The 19,921-nt window shown below is 46.2% G+C and overlaps 1 protein-coding gene across 1 annotated transcript in view; it reads left to right on the top strand.

The window, feature by feature from the left end:
• Positions 1–16,634, top strand: part of LOC310683559 (uncharacterized protein) — a 47,302-nt gene extending 30,668 nt beyond the window's left edge. The window contains exons 14-18 of the mRNA XM_083453493.1: positions 8–184; positions 1,870–2,011; positions 2,120–2,307; positions 15,990–16,131; positions 16,222–16,634. Of these exons, the coding sequence (XP_083309619.1) occupies positions 8–184; positions 1,870–2,011; positions 2,120–2,307; positions 15,990–16,131; positions 16,222–16,403 (831 nt within the window). The 3' untranslated portion in view covers positions 16,404–16,634. The remainder of the gene's footprint in view (positions 1–7; positions 185–1,869; positions 2,012–2,119; positions 2,308–15,989; positions 16,132–16,221) is intronic.
• The last annotated feature ends 3,287 nt before the right edge of the window (positions 16,635–19,921 follow it).

Below are 19,921 nucleotides of genomic sequence, written 5' to 3'. Positions count from 1 at the left end.
CACACAGCTCTACGACATGTTCTCAGGCATCATGCAGCACCTGCCTGGCCCACAAGATACAACCTTCAAGAAGCTGTTGGGCCTGAAGGAATTCATTAAAAAGAAGATAAAAGAAAACAAGGAGACCCTGGACCCCAACAACCCTCGCAATTTCATTGACTGCTTCCTAGTGAAAATGCAGCAGGTAAGATTATGTTATTCTAGTTACTACGATCAATTTCTGTGTAAGGAAACTTTATAGACTTTCTTTCTTTCTTTCTTTCTTTCTTTCTTTCTTTCTTTCTTTCTTTCTTTCTTAATAAGTCTTTATTGAATTAAAATACAAATATATACACATGAATATATACATACATAAAGATAAAACGAAAAGATTAAGACGAAAAGAGAGAGAAAAAGAAAAAAAACACACCGAAAAAAGAAATTTGCATTATTATATAATCATTCGTTAAATTTCTAAATAAGAGACTTCCAATTCTTCTCATTGTACTTGTATTGTTATTTACATTTAACGCACAGCCTTCTTTTGCCCCCGTTGCTCGGTCCCAGCGCCTGCCAACCTAGCAGTTCGAAAGCACCCCCGGGTGCAAGTAGATAAATAGGGACCGCTTACTAGCGGGAAGGTAAACGGCGTTTCCGTGTGCTGCGCTGGCTCGCCAGATGCAGCTTTGTCACGCTGGCCACGTGACCCGGAAGTGTCTCCGGACAGCGCTGGCCCTCGGCCTCTTGAGTGAGATGGGCGCACAACCCTAGAGTCTGTCAAGACTGGCCCGTACGGGCAGGGGTACCTTTACCTTTTTTTATCTTCCTGTACTCTGGTAAATTAACATTTACACTGTGTTTTACAAGGATCAATTTAATTCTGCAAGGAGCTTGTTACTTGTACAGTGTGTATTTAAGTAATCATTGAATATTTTCCACTCTTTGTATACTTTCTGATTGTAAAGCCCTCTTACTGTCCCCGTCATCTTTGCCAGTTGTAGGTATTCAATTCTGTTATCGTGGGTACTGTTTCATTTTTCCAATTTCTTACCATTTATATTCTGGCTGCTGTATTTCCATACATAAACAACGGTCTTATATCTTTTCCGATTTCCAGTGTCATTATACCTAGGAGGAAGGCTTCTGGCCTTTTTCTGAATGTAAATCTAAATAACTTTTTGAAGTCATTGTATAATTTATCCCAAAATTCACGGATGACTGCGCAGTTCCACCACGTGTGTAAGTATGACCCTGTCTCTTTTTTGCATTTCCAGCAGATTGGTGATCTGCCTTTATACATTTCGCAAGTTTTGCTGGAGTGTGGTGCCATCTATAAATAATTTTCATTACGTTCTCCCTAAGCTTATAGCACGCCGGGAATTTTATGGATGGCTTTAAAAGAGGATTCAACACATTGATAAGGTGACTTCTACTGAAGGCTACTGGCCAGGATGGCTGTGCCCTGCTCTCCGCAGTTGGTTGCAACCATGCTTCTGAACAGCGGTTGTTGGAAACCACGGGAGGGGAGAGGGCTCTTGTGCTTGAACCCTCCTTCCCAGTGGATCATCTGGTTGGCTGCTGTGAGAACAGGATGCTGGACTAGATGGGCCTGATTCAGCAGGCACTTCTCCTTTGCCTCTGTAACCTTTCTGCACAAAGGGACTATGTGACTCCTTCCTCCCACTCCACCCAACCCTCTGTTTCCCACACAATCATTGGGCTGCTTTTCAGCACTCCACAACTGACCCTTCCCCTCATTGCATGACATCACTGTAGCTCAGCCAATCAGTAGGGGAGAGAGAGCTTCATAGATAGGAGGCAGTCAGATTGTAGCCTATTGCAAAATATTATATGTGAAATATCCTCTTTTCTCATTTTTCTTCTTGCTAGGAAAAGGACAACCCAAACTCAGAGTTCTTCCTAGAGAATCTAATTATGACAACCCTCAATGTCTTCTTTGCTGGCACGGAAACAGTCAGCACCACCCTGCGCTATGGCTTCCTGCTTCTACTGAAATACCCGGAAATTGAAGGTGAATGCGGAAGTAGCTGTAAAGGAGGGTGGAGAAATCTCTTTGTTTTTGCCAGTTATGAAGGTGCAAATGGACACTTTTTGTCTCATCCTGCTGATTTCTCAACAGAGAAGATCCACGAAGAGATTGAACGTGTGATTGGCTCCAGTCGCACTCCCAACATGGATGACCGTCCCCTGATGCCCTACACGGATGCTGTGATCCACGAGATCCAGAGATTTGGTGACATGCTCCCCTTGGGGTTAGCAAGACGTGTGACCCGTGATACCCAGTTCCGGGGATACACCATTCCCAAGGTATTGTGGTTTCACTCATTCCTGAGACTTATACTCCACCGTTCAGTACAATTTCCAGACATCTTTTGTGGGCTAACAAATTCCTCTGAGGCACCTCCGTCTCTGACCTGTCTGCCGTCATCATTGTGGGAGTATCCAAGTCAAATCCAAAATAAGACCTGAAGAGCCCAGCCAAATGACGCGCTGTTGGTTCCACATCTTCTAGTGCCACCTTCCCCAAAGGAGTAGTGGTGGTTATGGGGCTTAAAGGGGTTAATTCTAACCCTCTAAAAGCCATTTCCCCCTTCCCTTCTCATCAGGAAGAACTCTTTGATGGTAAGAGTTTTGAGGCTGTGGAAGGGGCTACCTCCGAAGGTGGTGGAATCTCTTTCCATCAAGGTTTTTCATCCAAGGTTGGATGGCCATCTGCCTTGGAACCTTTAGTTGAGATTTCTCCATCACAGGTGGCTCCACCGGTTGGCCCACAGGTCCTTTCCAGCTCTACAATTCTATGATTCTAAGATTCTCTCCCTCTCTTGGTCAGGGGACTGAAGTCATCCCTGTGCTTGGATCTGTGCTGAGAGACCCCAAATATTTTGCAAGGCCAGATGTGTTTGACCCCCAACATTTCCTGGATGACAATGGGGAGTTGAAGAGGAATAAGGCTTTTATACCATTCTCCGTCGGTGAGTCCTCTTCCCTTTCCAAGCCACTGCCGAGTCGTGTCTAACAGCACCCTGAAAGCCTGTATTCACCTTCCTCCTCTTTCCTAGGGAAGCGCTATTGCTTTGGGGAGAACCTCGCTCGGAAGGAGCTCTTCCTCATCCTCACCAGCATCCTGCAGAACTTCCGCTTCAAATCTCCCATCCCTCCTGAAAAGATCGACATCTCTCCTATGCTGGTTGGCTTTGCCACCCTTCCGCATTTTTATGAAATGTGTGCCATTCCCCTCTGAAGGTGGTCAGGTGTCTTGGAGAAGCAGAACCCCATCGTCACCAACCTTGGCCACCCAAAAGGAGACACACACACAACACACACACACACAAACCTAATGTCCACACAGCCATAGTTTTAGCAATGGCAATGTTTAACATTTTCCCATTTTCTGGAATTACTTCTTTGTCTACATGTTTAGTATCTTGCTGCCTTATTTCTTGTGAATGTTCATTTTTCTGCTGCACCCCTAATTGAGGAAGCTACAAGATCAAATATTTTGTCTTGGTTCTCTATTCTCTTCTTTTACCTGTACTTCTATTTATAAGGCATACCAGAATCACAGCTGTAAAAGCATCCCTCAAAATTCTAATGTCAGCTGCTGTTTCCATGTTGTGAATAAAGAGATCACAGATTTCACTTTGGAGCTGTCCTTTCACCCCACTTTCTTGTAGAACAGTTCACTCTACCCACCATATTATGCCCCCTGACTATTGAACCTTATTGATCTATTCTATGCTCACAGCGTGCTCTGGTCCATGGGGTCACGAAGAGTCAGACACGACTAAACAACAACAACAATGCTCAAAGAGGCATGAGCAGAAAGTTTAATTCAAATTTCCACCTTTGTTTCCTTCAAAGATGTGACTAGTCCTAGAGAAAGGATTATCGCTTACAAAGTATATTTTATCCGCTTCTCAGCTATAAGTTTATCTTCTTTATATCTAGCCGAAATATCAGGAGGTATAGCCACCCGAGTCAGAGGAAGATAGGGCTGGGTCTCTTGCAATTTCATGTAAAGATTCAAACACATTAGCCACACTCCCCCTTTAAAAAAGGGAAAGAAGAAGAAGCTCCTTGCGTGGCAAGTTCCCACCTCCCCCCGAGGAAATAAAGACACAGGACACAAGAATTCAGGTTAATGGGCCAAATTAGGCCACAACTTTATTGATTACTGGAATTGAGCGGTATTGGCTTAGGCATTGGTCCTAACTACTAACCGGCTCATAGGCCGGAAGGGTTAATCACCAGTGGGAGGAGCCCTGCTGAGGCACGTCAACTAGGACCTCCCCCCAGTGTCACCGCGTGGGGGCGTGACGTGGGCCCACACCTCCTTAGGCTTAGGACAAGGCCACCCCCCCCCCCCCGGAATCCTTTACCCTTGTTTGGGGAAGGAGCGCCATCACCTTCCCCCTTCATTTGCATAACAATAGAACAGTACCCCCACCAATGCCTAACCGCAACTGCATTGTCTAAATTATTTGTGACTGGCCAAAATATCACATGTCATATTCTCTCTTGAATTATCAGATGGGAGTTTCTTTGCAACCTGTGCTTCAGATTTTGAGGAAAGTTGACTCGGACACCCGACAGGCAGCAGGGAGAGAACAGACCTAAAATAATCTTGCATTTTCAAAATACCAACAGAGCAATTCTTATTGGCTTAGTTGGTTAGGCTACAGATAGGGATGGGCTCTTGTTCAGAACTGGGGTGCTCACATTTCTGAAGAAGGGAACTTTCTGGGCACATGAAGGAGTCTTAAAAGTCCAATACTTTTATTAAACAGACATGTTTAAAAGGCTGTATGATACCAGTCTGCCAAAGGCCTGGAGGAAGAGCAATATTTTCACCTGGTGCCTAAAAATACATAATGAAGGCTCCAGGCAAACCTCCCTGGAGAGAGAGAGAGCATTCCACAGACAGGGAGCCACCACAGAAATGTTCCTGTTCTCATGTTGCCACCGTCCAGCCCTCTCGTGGAGGAGGAACACAAAGAAAGGCCTCAGATGATCAACACAAAGTCCAGGATGATGAACACAAAGTCCAGGCAGAAGCAGTCCTTGTACAACCTCTTAGTGGGCGCAAAAAGGACCCGTGTTCTGTTGTACCAATACCATCCTAGAGCTATCTCTATCCAAATCTCCTAGGGTCCAGGTGTTGTGGTAAACTGAAATTCTGAAGTGAATTTGCTCTACACGCCAACCTCTGTAGACATGGCTCTTCTAAGGTTGTGCTACGAAAATCAATACTGTCCTTTTTGTTTTAATACCAAACCAGTGGTCTGTCTCCCTCCAGTCCCTTTCTGCCCGCACTGTACTTAACCTGATGAAGATTCTGGTAAATTCAAAAGCTCACTCAATATTTTGTGACACTTTGGTTGGCCCTAATAAAGGGACATGGGATTTTTCACAATAAAACTGGCTGCTTAATCCTGAGCTGTGCATGTTAATGTAACTGAACTTTTTCCCTGCTTGGCTTATTCGGCCGGATTTCTTCTTGAGAAAAGCTATTATATATGGGGTGCACAGACAAAAGACAACATGTTCGTCCTGCGAAATAAATGGTTTGTACTTCATCCCTGGGATGTGGGTGGCGCTGTGGGTTAAACCACAGAGCCTAGGACTTACCAATCAGAAGGTCGGCGGTTTGAATCCCCACGACGGGGTGAGCTCCTGTTGCTCGGTCCCTGCTCCTGCCCACCTAGCAGTTCGAAAGCACGTCAAAATGCAAGTAGATAAATAAGTACCACTCCGGCGGGAAGGTAAACAGCATTTCTGTGCGCTGCTCTGGTTCGCCAGAAGCGGCTTAGTCATGCTGAACTCATGACCCAGAAGCAGTACACCGGTTCCCTCGGCCAGTAAAGCAAGATGAGTGCTGAAACCCCAGAGTCGGTCACGACTGGACCTAATGGTCAGGGGTCCCTCTGCCTTTACCTTTACTTCATCCCTGCCTGTCCCTGCTCCGCAACACCATTGCTGGAGATCTAGCAGGCAAGCTTGATTTTTGTAACACACTTTATGTAGGTCCTGAAGCTGCAACTAGTGTAAAACACTGCTGCACTGTTGCTCTCTCGCATAACCTTTTGGCAACATTGGGCACTTCTGTTGCATGTGGACCCTGCAAACACTCCTAACAGAGAAATAGGCAGGTGTGCCTGGAGGTTGAGGTTTTATGGCACCTCTCCATTCAAAAATCAGCCATTGGTGGGGGGGAATGTGCAGAAATAAGTAACAAGGAAATTGGTAAATAGATCAGGATATCTCCTGATATGACAGGAGAGGAGTCCTGAGAGGAGAGGAGATATGATCTTCGAACATCGGGGGGGGGGGGTTAAAAAAAATTATTCATTTTATAACACTAATAAACAACAACAACAAAGCAAAGAATACAAACAAATTCTTGTCTTATCCTTATTTTTTTCTAAACATTGTTAAGTCTCCCCATCTGATTTTCATTTTACCTCATCTTTAGCAGTTTACATATATCATAATTTTTAACCATTTTTAAAATCACGCTTACTTTTACCATTATAATCCTCACATATTATCCCTTACAAATAATACTATTTTAAAATACACTATCTTCTCCTTCTAGCCCTTCAGCCTATATCCACTTTCAAAGCTATTCTAAGATTTAAATAATAACATATATTTTTTTCAAATATTCTTTAAACTTCTTCCAATCTTCTTCCACCATCTCTTCTCTCTGGTCCTGGAGTCTCCCAGTCAGTTCGGCAAGTTCCATATAATCCATCCATCTTTGAACATCTGAAGGGCATGGAAAAAGCTTGTTTTCTCCCGCTCTGGAGGGCACCTTCAAATTATGAGATCCGAACAAAACATCAGGAAGAACTTTCTAACAGTAAGAGCTGTTTGGCAGTGGAAAATGCTCCTGCGAGAGGTGGTGGACTCTCTTTCCTTGGAGGTTTGTAAACAGATGTTGGAGGCCCATCTGTCAGGGATTCTGTAGCTGAGATTCCTCCATTGCAGGGGGTTGGACTAGATGACCCTTGGGGTCCCTTCCAACTCTACAATTCTACGATTCTATCTCTGCTGCTCTCCTCTTAGTCTTACACCAGCAGAGACCCTGTCAAATGATGCGGAATTCTGAGAAATGAGGTGAGAGAATTGTGCTTGACTCTGGGACTCCTTGAAGCTCCCTTGGTGGTGCAGACTTGGGCAGCAGCTCCCTGTCACCACTATCTGTCCATCTGAACTTTGCTCTGGTAGGTCTTCTCTTGACTTGAAAGAAGACCCTGAGCAGAGAGTAAACAGGTTGCACAATTTCAAGGAGGAGGTTCTTCCGAAGGTATGTAAGCGGCTCAACTCGGACTGCGCGGGTATTTTCTCTTCCCAGCTGGTCAGAAACACATTGCCTGCAGAGCTCCACAGGCCACCCGCAACCTCCCCATGGATCTCCTGGGAGCAGCGGCCCTTTTCCTGGTCATCTGCCTCTTTTGTCTGATGGTCCTCTCAACATGGCGGCAGATGCACCGCAAAAGCCAGATGCCACCTGGACCAACTCCCCTCCCCTTCATCGGGAACCTGCTCCAAGTCAACACAAGCGATATGTACCGTTCACTCATGAAGGTAACTTTCTGCAACAGAGCTTTTCAAACTGTGTGTCACGACACATTAGCGTGTTGGCTGCAGTATGGAGATGTCTCTCCACTCCTCCTGGGGCTGGAAAGGGGTTAGTTTAACGTCCAGTTTGCTACTCAAACTGAATGACTGTGTTGCGAAATGACACATGTCTTTAAAAGTGTGTCGACAACATGAAAGCTCTGTTCTATGATGCGTCAGAGCACAGTCATCCATTTTCTGAATTGTGGTTAGAAAATCATCATTATATGCTGATAGTGAATGAAGATCACTCCAGTCTGCCAACCCAGCCTTCTCTCTTGTCTCATTGCCACTTTGATTCCCTTCTCCATCCCTCTGCCTAACGCTGTGTGGAAATGGAGGGAAGTGCCGATAGCTGATAGCCGCAATGGAACTGCGTTGCCTCCGCAGTTGGAGGCAGCAATGCCTCTGCATTCCAGTTTCTGGAAACCACACCTGCTTGAAGGTTTCCCAGAAGGTATGGTTACCAGATGTCCCCATTTTCCAGGGACAGTCCCCAGATTTACAAATCTGTCCCCAGACAAAACCTGTCCCCAGAATGTTCCCGGATTTCATTTAATGCCCCCGGATTTATATTTTAAGTGTTGTGGATTTATTAGTAGGGAATGAATGTTGTGTGAATGGTTCAACGGCACAAGACACATCATATGGGGACTTCCAGTGAGGCAACATGGCGGGCGCCATGGCAACGAGCAGCTCCTGAAGCCAGCCAGAGCCAACTGCGCTATCAGGCTGGCTCCGGGCTGCTGAGACGGCCGCTGCTGCCACCACTGCCAAGGGGAGACTGGGGGGACCCGGCGCGTCAACTGAGGGAACCGCTGACCCTCCCGCAACCAAAATCGAGCCGGGAGCGAGAGCACCTGGCCACCCAGCCGACTGCTCAGTGGCACTCCAGGGCCAGGAAAACCCTGGAGGCGACGCAGGGAGAGGGAGGAGAGGAGAAGGAGAAGGAAGAGAGAGAAGGAGGACTGGAAAAAGAGGGGAGCCCTGACCTTGCTGTGCCGCTGCTGCTGAGGAGAGGTATGAGAGCACCAGGAGGGCAAGGCCACGTGGCTGAGTCCAGGCCCTACCTGAGCCTACTCCACGGTGGCTAGCAAACCAAGAGAGCAGGACAGGCCCAGAGAAGAAGAAGAAGAAGAGTTTGGATTTGATATCCCGCCATTCACTCCTTTTAAGGAGTCTCAAAGCGGCTAACATTCTCCTTTCCCTTCCTCCCCCACAACAAACACTCTGTGAGGTGAGTGGGGCTGAGAGACTTCAGAGAAGTGTGACTAGCCCAAGGTCACCCAGCAGCTGCATGTGGAGGAGCGGGGAAGCGAACCCGGTCCCCCAGATTACGAGACTACCGCTCTTAACCACTACACCACACTGGCCACGTGACAGAGGAGACTACAGAAGAGAAGATATTACTTAAAAAATAAAAATAAATGAACATTTTTAATAACTTTCTTTTCCTCTTTTCAAAAAAATGAAGGGCCCCCGGATTCTTTGAAAAAAATCTGGTAACCTTATCAGAAGGGGCATCTGGTTGGTCAGTCTGAGAACAGGATCCTGGACTCTAGATGTGCCCCTTTTTAGTGTGATCCAGCAGGGTCACCTTGTGCTCTCTTTTACAGATCCGTGAGAAATATGGCCCTGTCTACACCATCCATTTAGGGCCCCGCCGTGTTGTGGTCTTGTGTGGATACGATGCCGTGAAGGAGGCCCTGGTGGACCAGGATGAAGATTTCGGTGACCGTGGAGAACAAGCCACGTTGGACTGGTTTTTCCGGGGTTACGGTCAGTCTCTTCTTGGGCAATCCTTGGCTAGAGCACATGATTACTGGCATTTATATGCCCTTTTCATCACACTTAGCACTGGAGAGTCTCATTGGCCCTTCTCATGGTCCTATGCAGTAGAATATTGTTAAACCCCTCATACTGAGGGAAGTCTCTCTCTCTCTCTCTCAATCACACACACACACACACACACACACACACCTCTCTTACACTTGGAATGTTCTCTCAAAAGCTGAAATTGGATCTTTCAAACCAGACCAAAAAGCAAAAAAAAATCTAAGTTTTTTGGCGGGGGGTGTCTCCATACCTTTGTGGGTTTGTGGTTTCAGCCACAATGTCATTCAATCCTGCTCCTTATTCCTCACTCCTTTGCTTCTCAGGGGTTGGCTTCAGTAACGGGGAACGGGAAAAGCAGCTACAGCGCTTCTCCATCACGACGCTGAGGAACTTTGGGATGGGAAAGAGATCCATCGAAGAGCGGATCCTAGAGGAAGCCCATTTCCTGCTGGAATCCCTGAGGGCGACAAAAAGTGAGCTCAGTTTTTCTAACTTCAAGAAATGTTGCTTCGTGAGGCGATAGAAATGTTTGACAGTGAACAGAGTGTTTGAATGTTGGTAATCTGTAAGCCATTTTGAAACCTGTTGATGAACGTCGAGGGCAAAAATATCAGAAGAAGGAAAGCACCATTACACACATAGTGCTTTCTGCAAATCGAAACTCTCCCTCTCTCATATAATATTAGAAGCTGGACTCACACTTTGAAGTTGATCCATGGTAGATTCTTAGTAAACGATAGGTCATGCAGTTTTATACAAGGATGTTGCTGAGACAATCAGACAGGTGTTCAGAGACCAGGAGCTAGTGCCCAGAAGCTGAGCACTCCTGCTTCCCCTCACATCATAAGAACATAAGAAATTCCTGCTGAATCTAGCCAATGGCTCACCTAGTGCAGAATTTTAGGGTTTGATGGGACCCCAAGGGTCTTCTAGACCAGTGTTTCCCAACCTTGGGCCTCCAGCTGTTTTTGAACTACAATTCCCATCATCCCTGACCACTGGTCTTGCTAGCTGAGGATTATGGGAGTTGTAGTCCAAAAACAGCTGGAGGCCCAAGGTTGGGAAATGCTGTTCTAGACCAATCCCCCTGTGTGATGGGTTTGGGAGGCCTTTCACAAGAAATACCTCTGCTCACTCAGAGATGTATTTACAGTCTTTATTTACATCTATTTACAAGGTGCAGAGGGACGCGGGTGGCACTGTGGGTTAAACCACAGAGCTTAGGACTTGCCAATCAGAAGGTCGGCGGTTCGAATCTCCGCAACGGGGTGAGTTCCCGTTGCTCGGTCCCTGCTCCTGCCAACCCAGCAGTTCGAAAGCATGTCAAAGTGCAAGTAGATAAATAGGCACCACTCCGGTGGGAAGGTAAACGGTGTTTCCGTGTGCTGCCACTCCCATCATCTTAAGATGGACATAAGGTCAACTCCGGTTAGGTTTTCTGTGTCATGCTTGAGGCCTAGATTTCAACCCATAACATGGATAAGGCAAGGACTGGACAGCTTTGCAAGTCAAGTGTAGCCTTGACTTGTTCCTGGGCTGAGTGACTTGGGGGTGTCTCTCTTTCTAGGTGCACCCTTTGACCCCACCTACATCCTGAGCCGCTCTGTGTCTAACGTCATCAGCTCCATCATCTTTGGCAACCGCTTTGAATATAAAGATGAGGAATTCCTTTCCTTGCTCACCACTATGCAAGAAACCTACCAGTTTGTTTCCAGCTCTTGGGGACAGGTAAATTGGAGGAGACGAGGAGAACTTCTATTGTGCGTTTGTGAATAATGCTTTTTTTCTTCATCTTCTGAAGGCGTGGCACGCAGGACAGCCAGCTCTGTGTGGGGCTCTGTCATTACCCCCATGTCCAGCGGTTGTCAAGACTGACCAGAAGCATAATTGTATTATGAATCTGCTTGTTTGGTATGAATCAGGGACTGGATGAAATTGGATAAGCAAGAGGGACTAGAACTAGAAGGACATGACAACAGATTCGGCTGGCACGCATACTGGGAGTCATTTTGGACTCACAGCTGTCCATGGAGGCACAGGTCAAATCTGTATCCAGGGCAGCTGTTTACCAGCTCCATAGAAGTTTTTACAACCATATAATCAGGCAATCACTAATGAGAGTATGGGAGAGAGACAAAGACTTATTGGAACAAAAGACCCTGTGGTGGCTTTCACCACATGAAGCATTACTGCTCAAACCACTTGGAAAGAAAGGAAAATGGCTCACATACGTTGATTCATTAAAGGACCACGATGGAAAATCGAAATTAAGAAATTACAATGAGATCAAAGACCACTTTCAGAGTTGGTTGCATTATCGACAACTATATGAAACACATAAAGAAGACAGCAAGAAAGGATTCAGTTATACAAGATCTAGTTTTCAAACGGAAGTGATTGAAGGGAAAGTGAAATTACTGAAGGCTGCATACAGCATACTATTAGAATGGGAGACAAAAGATGAAGAGGTAAAATCGGTTATGATTAAACAGGCACAAGATGTAGGTCACAATATTATGATGGAAGATTGGGAAAAAATATGGAAAACTGATTTAAAATTTACAGATTGTTCCCTATTGAAGGAGAATTGTATGATGATGATGTACAAATGGTACCCGTCACCAATGCAGTTAGGTAAAATGTATAAAACTAGTTCAAATATATGTTGGAAGTGTAAGGAAAAATGGGGGGAAATAAGGATGATATGTTTCTGGATAATATGTTTTGTTTTAATTTTGAATAAAAAAAAATTAAAAATAAAATAAAATAAAAAGACCGATCAGAAGCTGCAGCATCACCAGCTAAGGAGCAAGATCACATTCAGGGGTCTGAGTGAGGGTGACTAACAAAGGGCCGCACTACATTCTTCCATAGCACCACAGCCTGGACCAGAAATCTCAAGGGTGCCTTTCACGCCCAAACCAAATGCCGCCCTCCAGTACATCACAAATCCAGGAGCACAGGAACCCCACCAAGCAGGAGAACATGAATTATTTATTATTTATTTATTTATTTATTTATTTATTTATTTATTTATTTATACCCCACCTATCTTGCTGGGTCTCCCCAGCCACTCTGGGTAGCTTCCAACAAAATATTAAAATTACAATAACACATAAAGAGAGGACAAGTGCCTATCTTAAGAAACTAAGTTCTCCACAAGGGGCCAGAACCTGGGAGAGGCTTAAGAATAGTGATGACATTTGTTGGAGCAAGCGTCTCACTCTGAGCTCTCCATGGTGCTGAAACTCCTGATCTGCCTTGCTCTTTGGTCAGGCTCTGCCTGGAGCAACTTGACAATGTTGTTTCAAACACACCCTCTGATTCCTCTTCATCCTTGTCCTCATTACATCCTTGTCCATCACAAAGGGGAAGCCCAAGCCCTGAGATTGTGTCTGTGACAGGTTTATAGTTTAGTCAGCACTTGGTACCAAGTTGTTTCTGTGCAGAGCTGAGAGGAACCAAGGGAGGGAGAAACTCCTGCTTCCGCCTGCCCCAAAAATCCATCTCAAGTCACTTTGTTCAATATCTGTTCTCTCTCTTCCTCTGGCCAACGCTGCATTCCTCCAAACCCATCACACACAGCTCTACGAGATGTTCTCGGGCATCATGCAGCACCTGCCTGGCCCACAAGAGAAAGCCTTCAAGAAGCTCTTGCTCATGAAAGAGTTCTTTGTGAGGAAGATAAAAGCAAACAAGGAGACCCTGGACCCCAACAACCCTCGGGATTTCATTGATTGCTTCCTAGTGAAAATGCAGCAGGTAAGATTGTGTTCTTGTTATGTACTGAGTTGAATAGGATCCAAACTGCAGCAGTCTGATTGGTCCTAGAACAATAGGATTCAGAATGCAGCAGTCTGTTTGGTCCTTGAACAATGCAGCAGTATGATTGGTTGGCAGGAACCACCCAATCATGCTCCAGATAGAAGTGAATCCACAACCTGATTGGCTTACAGTAGAATTCCAGAATTAGCCAATCATGTGCAGCCCATTGTGTAAATAATGTATATAAAGCAGATACTTTGAGGGGACTTTCATTCATTCCTCCTCACCACTATGAGCTGAATAAAGAGCATGAAATCACTTTGCGACTCTGAGTATATTTCAGTTCTTCTAAGTACTATGATCAATTTCTGTGTAAGGCAACTTTGTAGACCCTGTTTCAAACAGGAAAATTTTGAAACTTGGATGGCTTTAAAAGAGGATTCAACACATTGATAAGGTGACTTCTACTGAAGGCTACTGGCCAGGATGGCTGTGCCCTGCTCTCCACAGCTGGTTGCAACCATTCTTCTGAATAGCGGTTGTTGGAAACCACGGGAAGGGAGAGGGCTCTTGTGCTTGAACCCTCCTTCCCAGTGGATCATCTGGTTGGCTGCTGTGAGAACAGGATGCTGGCCTAGATGGGCCTGATTCAGCAGCACTTCTCCTTTGCCTCTGTAGCCTTTCTGCACAAAGGGACTGTGTGGTTGCTCCCTCCCACTCCACCCAACCCTCTGTTTCCCACACAATCATTGGGCTGCTTTTCAGCACTCCACAACTGACCCTTCCCCCTCAGCCAATCACTAGGAGAGAGAGCTTCATAGAAAGGAGGCAGTCAGGTGGTGCTGTGGGTTAAACTACAGAGCCTAGGACTTGCCGTTCAGAAGGTCGGCGGTTGGAATCCCCGTGACGGGGTGAGCTCCCGTTGCTCGGCCCCTGCTCCTGCCAACCTAGCAGTTCGAAAGCACATCAAAGTGCAAGTACCGGTAGATAAATAGGTGCAGCTCTGGCGTGAAGGTAAACGGCGTTTCCGTGTGCTGCTCTGGTTCGCCAGAAGCGACTTAGTCATGCTGGCCACATGACCCGGAAGCTGTACACTGGCTCCCTCGGCCAATAAAGCGAGATGAGCGCTGCAACCCCAGAGTCATCCACAACTGGACCTAATGGTCAGGGGTCCTTTTACCTTTACCAAGATATAATAAGTGAAACATCCTCTTTTCTCGTTTTTCTTCTGGCTAGGAAAAGGAAAACCCAAACACAGAGTTCTTCCAAGAGAATCTTGTTATGACGGCCCTCAATGTGTTTTTCGCTGGCACAGAAACGGTCAGCACCACCTTGCGCTATGGCTTCCTGCTTCTACTGAAATACCCAGAGATCGAAGGTGAATCGAAGGGGCTGGAAAGGAGGGTGGAGAGGTGTGTCCTTGCCTTTCTATGGGATGGCCCCTGTTTGTTTTCCCAGCTATGAGCTGGGATCCTTGTTTAGTTCCCTGAAGGTGCAAATGGACACTTTTCGTCACATCTTGCTGATTTCTCAACAGAGAAGGTCCACAAAGAGATTGAACGTGTGATTGGCCTGAATCGCATTCCCAACATGGATGACCGTCCCCTGATGCCCTACACGGATGCTGTGATCCACGAGATCCAGAGATTCTCAGATCTGGTCCCAACAGGGGTAGTAAGACGGGTGACCCGTGATACCCAGTTCCAGGGATACACCATTCCCAAGGTATTGTGGTTCTATTAATTCCTGAGATGAAGACCCTGCCATTCAGTACAATCTCCAGACATGTTTTGAAGGCCGGCAAAATTCCCTGAGATACCTCTGTCCCTGACTTGTCTGTCATCACCGCTCTAGGGTTATAAGAGTCAAATCCAAAATAAGACCAGAAGAGCCTGTTAGATTTCTGTTATGCCACTGTGCAGTTTTTGGAGTCACAAGACTCTGTTTACATTCCAGACTGTTGGAAGTCTCAAGGGAGACCGGAGGCGGATGTTGATGCTACTGGTTTCCTGTTTCTTTGTTCCAGTTGTTCACTGACTCTCACAGAGAGCAGATGCATATTATTTTCTGTCCTGTGTAGTTAGAAATAAATGTAGTGATGTAGCACACATTTCTTGGCTCCTTCTACTGTTTGGATACTCTGTGTAATGGAGGAGCGTGCCTGAAGCCTCATCAAAGGCTTAGGTCATTAATCGTTGGAGGAGGAGGAGAGCCTGTTGGATTCGGAAGATGTGACGAGGAGGAGAGCCATTGCAGCTCTGTCATACGGAACCTCCGACAGAGCCCAGCCAGATGACACTGCATTAGGGCCATTTCTCTTGGTGCCTTCTTCCGCAAAGGAGTGGTGGTGGGTTTTCTTATGAGGCTGAAAGGTGGCTTAGTTCTAACTCTCCAAAAGCTACGGTATTTTTCTTAGATGGAGCAGCTGTTAATTCAACTTCATGAAGGCAAAGTTATTACCAACCAGATAACTGTGGGAAGGCCACAAAACAGGACAATTTAATAATCATTGTCATCATCATCATCTTCTGAATATTAGTACTGGAGGGTGGCTAATGGATCGTCACAGCTGTCTGCATTTGGGGACTCTCCTCAGAGGTACATGGCTATGATAGTTTTCTGCAGTACAGAACTGACCAGTACACGACTGGGTCTGGTAGTAGATAACAGGATTTGCTCCTCCACATCTCAGAATGATTTCTTGCCCCCCAGAAGAATCTCCCATTTCTCCCGTATCTTCTCATTTCTCTCCCTTTCTTGTTCAGGGGACTGAAGTGTTTCCCATGCTCGGGTCTGTGCTGAAAGACCCCAAACATTTTGCAAGACCAGATGTGTTTGACCCCCAACATTTCCTGGATGAGAATGGGCAGTTCAAGAGGAATAAGGCTTTTATGCCTTTCTCTGCTGGTGAGTCAGTCCCCTTCCATTCCCAGACACTCTTTAGCTGTCTATAAAGGCACTGTGAAAGCCCATATTCACCTTCCTCCTCTTTCCTAGGGAGGCGCTATTGCTTTGGAGAGCAGCTGGCCCGAACGGAACTTTTCCTCTTCTTCACCAGCATCCTGCAGAACTTCCGCTTCAAATCTCCCATCCCTCCTGAAAAGATCGACATCTCTCCCATGCTGGTTGGCTTTTTCAATGTCCCACGTATTTATGAAATGTGCGCCATTCCCCTCTGAAGGTGGTCAGGTGTCTTGGAGAAGGGGAGTCCCATTGTCACCTACCTTGGCCACCTGACTGCCAAAAGAGGGAGCATTCTTCAACATGTAAAGGGCCAGAGCAGGTTAACCATCTCATGCCCTCATCCTTTCTTTTGAAGCTCCTCCATTATCTCTGTTTCCATTTGTGGACTTTCCTTCCTCTGCCATGGTTGTAGAATACATCTAACATTACAGTCATATATTGGGTTATAGACGCTTCAGGTTGCGTTTTTTTGGGTTACGGACTGCCGAAACCTGGAAGTACTGGAACAGGTTACTTCCTGGTTTTGGTGGTCGCGCATGCGCAGAAGCACTAAATCATGGTTTGCGCATGCACAGAAGTGCCAAATCGCAACCCATGCGTGCACAGACGCGCAGCTGTGGGTTACGGACACTGCGGGTTGTTGAGCGATTTCCAACCAGACGCTGTTTACAATGGCTGAATATGGTATACCCAACTTTGAATTCTACAGTTCTATGATTCTATGTGCGGATGGTCCAGTATAAATTGACCCCAATACTGCAGAATTTTGCTCTGTTCAGAGGACAAATCTAAGCTCAGAGGACAAACTTCTATGTATCCCAAATGGACAGTTCAGTTTGTCACCCTAGTTCCCTCTTTAAAAACTGCCACGTTAAGGGGGGAGTTAGTCCCCCTAAATATCAGCACACAGAAAATTTAGTGTTCAAGGATGTGTCTTGAGGCACATAGTGAATACAGTGGTACCTCGGGTTAAGTACTTAATTCATTCTGGAGGTCCGTTCTTAACCTGAAACTGTTCTTAACCTGAAGCACCACTTTAGCTAATGGTCCTCCTGCTGCTGCTGTGCCGCCGGAGCATGATTTCTGTTCTCATCCTGAAGCATAGTTCTTAACCCAAGGTACTATTCCTGGGTTAGCAGAGTCTGTAACCTGAAGCGTATGTAACCCGAAGTACCACTGTACATTTCCTTTACTTAATAGAAATAATCTATTACAGAAAAGAGGATAAATGAGGTTAATAGCATAAAAACCCCTACTAGATATTAACATTAGAAATCTAAATTATTGATTGTTGATGCAAAGCCAATAAACCATAATTGAACCATCATTAACCACATCAGCATGGCTAAAATTGGGCAGCATGCAAAAAGTGACATGGGCTTTGGAAGAGTAAGAGATGCTCAAAGGAAGGGATAATTATACCCAGTTTTCTAAGCCTCCTTGAGCACATAATGGCCAGAGGGGAGAGGAGGGCCGGGTGAATCAGGCAACTCTGGGCTTGTCTTTGGAGATATAGAACCAAACAAGCACAAAGATATCCAACCTCAATTTATCAGATGGGGAGCCCTGAGTTTCTTTGCACCGTGCGCTTTAAGGATCGGAAAATGCTGACCCAGATGGCCGATATGCTGCAGGGAGAGGTTTAGAGAATGTCACTTGGGCAATAAAAAGAAACAGCCAACTCCAAAATGCCTGTAAGCTGCAAGTAAACTTGAGATCAATCTGACCACTTGGTGTTTCAAAATACCCGTGGAGGAATTCTTGTTTTGAGAGTTGGCTAGAGCACAAATAAATGGTCCCTTGCCCCAGAACTGGACCGTTCACATTTCTGTAGAAGGGGACCTTCTGGGAAAATGAAGGAGCTTCCAAACATTTCTCTCTCTCCCTACCTCCTTCTCCCTCCCCCACCTCCAAATGACCCTCTGAAATATGCAAAAATCATTCTGAAAGGAGGCAGCAAAAGTCTCCTGTCCCAAGGACCAGAGGGCAGGTGATGGGGTGACTCCCCCATGCTGTTGTCTCTCAAGGGCCAAGGCCACCACTTGCCTTTAGAGCTGGAGCTGTGACTTGCCCTCTGAGGCCATGAAGGGAGCCAGCCAAGAAAGGTCAGAAGTAGAAGCCAGGAATTCCCAAAGGTCCCTATATAGAGCCTAGTAGAGGGTCCACATTGTTCCACAGTTCAGCTTTTACAGAAACGGCCTCTGAAGGAAGCAAGATGTTCCTCTCCATATACAATGGGCTGGGAAAGGAGGTGGGCAGGCAAGGAAGAAAAGGAGGGATCAAGAAACATAGGGCATTGGGGAGGGGAGCTACACTGGGAGGGTTTCTGTGCTTTGTATTGAGGCAACTGTTGGTTTTAAAATACAGTGGTACCTCGGATTAAGTACTTAATTTGTTCTGGAGGTCCGTTCTTAACCTGAAAGTGTTCTTAACCTGAAGCACCACTTTAGCTAATGGGGCCTCCTGCTGCTGCTGTGCCGCCGGAGCACGATTTCTGTTCTCATCCTGAAGCATATTCCTGGGTTAGCGGAGTCTGTAACCTGAAGCGTTTGTAACCTGAAGCGTATGCAACCTGAGGTACCACTGTATGCATTTTGATCAATCCTTTTGACAAATTTGTAATGTTGTCGTTTAGTCGTGTCTGACTCTTCGTGACCCCCTGGACCAGAGCACGCCAGGCACTCCTGTCTTCCACTGCCTCCCGCAGTTTGGTCAAACTCATGCTGGTAGCTTCGAGAACACTGTCCAACCATCTCGTCATCTGTCGTCCCGTTCTCCTTGTGCCCTCCATCTTTCCCAACATCAGGGTCTTTTCCAGGGAGTCTTCTCCTGAGGTAGCCAAAGTCTTGGAGCCTCAGCTTCAGGATCTGTCCTTCCAGGGAGCACTCAGGGCTGATTTCCTTCAGAATGGAGAGGTTTGATCTTCTTGCAGTCCATGGGGCTCTCAAGAGTCTCCTCCAGCACCAGAATTCAAAAGCATAAATTCTACAGAGTTCAGCCTTCTTTATGGTCCAGCTCTCACTTCCATACATAACTAAAATTTGTAATATTGTTATGCATTGGTCTGTACATCTAAAGCGGACCGTGAACAGCACAAGGGAATGACTCTCCCTATCTCTGTGCTCTCCTGGGTGACACATACTCAATTAGGCAGTTGGACATGCATGCGTACTCTGTCCATTTCCTTCCCTTCAAGCGGCCCCGGGCACTGCAAACCCACACTATGCCACTGAATGAACCCCCCCACTTTCCAGAGTTTCAAGAAGTGTGTTGGGTCAAAGGGTGCACCTAGCAAGAGAGAGAGAGAGATGCAGCCTTGTCCCTTAGAATCATAGAATCATAGAGTTGGAAGAGACCACAAGGGCCATCGAGTCCAACCCCCTGCCAAGCAGGAAACACCATCAGAGCACTCCTGACATATGGTTGTCAAGCCTCTGCTTAAAGACCTCCAAAGAAGGAGACTCCACCACACTCCTTGGCAGCAAATTCCACTGTCGAGCAGCTCTTACTGTCAGGAAGTTCTTCCTAATGTTTAGGTGGAATCTTCTTTCTTGTAGTTTGGATCCATTGCTCCGTGTCCGCTTCTCTGGAGCAGCAGAAAACAACCTTTCTCCCTCCTCTATGTGACATCCTTTTATATATTTGAACATGGCTATCATATCACCCCTTAATCTCCTCTTCTCCAGGCTAAACATGCCCAGCTCACTTAACTCCAGCGGGCACCACACAGAGC

This window comes from Podarcis tiliguerta, assembly GCF_965153285.1.
Source record: "Podarcis tiliguerta genome assembly, chromosome: 8".
Classification (NCBI taxonomy): Eukaryota; Metazoa; Chordata; class Lepidosauria; order Squamata; family Lacertidae; genus Podarcis; species Podarcis tiliguerta.
This window is presented reverse-complemented; position numbering and strand designations above follow the sequence as displayed.